The 1,328-nt window shown below is 30.2% G+C and overlaps 1 protein-coding gene across 2 annotated transcripts in view; it reads right to left on the reverse strand.

Annotated features, from left to right (window-relative positions):
- Positions 1-1,328, reverse strand: part of LOC106476203 (hairy/enhancer-of-split related with YRPW motif protein-like) — an 8,124-nt gene that overhangs the window by 3,429 nt on the left and 3,367 nt on the right. For both annotated transcript variants that reach the window (XM_022380134.1, XM_022380133.1), the window contains exon 2: positions 545-649. In XM_022380134.1, the coding sequence (XP_022235842.1) occupies positions 545-649 (105 nt within the window). The remainder of the gene's footprint in view (positions 1-544; positions 650-1,328) is intronic.

A 1,328-nucleotide genomic window follows, 5' to 3' on the forward strand; every position in this document is an offset into this window, starting at 1 on the left:
AAATATAAGTGAGTTTAAAAGAAAGCTTGATAAGTATATGAATGATAAGGGTTGGCTTTAATTTTTTTATATTTTATTTATCAATAGTTAGTTTAGTTTAGAGGATGGAACAGCCGAGATGGACCACTAGGTCCCATGTTGTCCTAAAACGTTATGATATGTTATTCTTAAAAATATTTCATGTTTACTTAATGTATTTCACATAGAAAAATGAAAAAAGTTTGTGGATTTTTAAAATGGGAATTATGGATTTATGACTACTCTAAATCTTCTAAGCTGGCCAAACCTTATGTAATATTATTGGGTTTATGGCCGAAAACATCGCTAAGATGGAGGGTACTCAAGTGATGAATCAATCTATTCCAGTCACTATAAGTAAGAAAGGTATTATTAAATTAGCTACATTCATTACTACGTTCAGTTCTGACCAGTGTGGGTAGCTTGCTGTGATTAGCAGTTATAAGTGAAACTAAATAATAGGTTGTTAAAGCTGGAGTGTTTGACAAAAAAAAACTTCTGGGTTATAAAGACCACAAAACATTACCTCACACATTTCGTTAGGATCCACCAAAGACAGAAGTTCCTTCAACTCCGCTAGGCTCTGGTTAATTCTTTCTCGTCGGCGTTTTTCAATCTTGCTCTTTCTGATCTAGAAGACGAGAAGTACAAGTAAATAAAATATATTAAATTAATATTTATTTCCTTTTTTTTTCGTAACTTCACTATCAGATTGAAACTCACTGGTATCAAGATGTTTTTTTTTGTTTTGTTTTTTCATAAATAACCCTACAAGAAGTGCTCTTTACCAATTCTCGTTTACTTTTCTTTTCTTTTTCCTATAGCAGTAACATAAAAAAAAACACTTAAATATTTTAAACACAATATTTAACTGTATATACTTAAAAGTCAGACTCAGGTGTATGGCTTTTGCAATAAAAAAATCTTTAAAATAATTTTAGGGTTAACAATCAAGCTCCTTTAACTTAAGTAGCTTATCTACAATTCTTAATTGTTAGTGAAACTCGTGGTTCTATTTTACCGAGATAACTAAAAACACGTATTCTAATCATTTCAATACTTCAGCTATTAAATTAAGGGGACTTTGAAATAAATTGTGTACTCCCCATCGAAACAAAGAATAGAAGAAAAACAATCAATTGGAAGAATTTTAATAAAATAATCAGATAATTTAGTTTTCTAGGCTCTGTTCTCCCGTGGCTACCATCGAATATAACGTGTGCGTCTGCGCAGCAACTAAGTTTAAAATTCATATTACACTCTTAGTTTTAATTATAGTATTTTGGAAGTTGTGTATAAAGTTAAAATCA

Source organism: Limulus polyphemus, unplaced genomic scaffold (assembly GCF_000517525.1).
Source record: "Limulus polyphemus unplaced genomic scaffold, Limulus_polyphemus-2.1.2 Scaffold10043, whole genome shotgun sequence".
NCBI classification, from domain to species: Eukaryota; Metazoa; Arthropoda; class Merostomata; order Xiphosura; family Limulidae; genus Limulus; species Limulus polyphemus.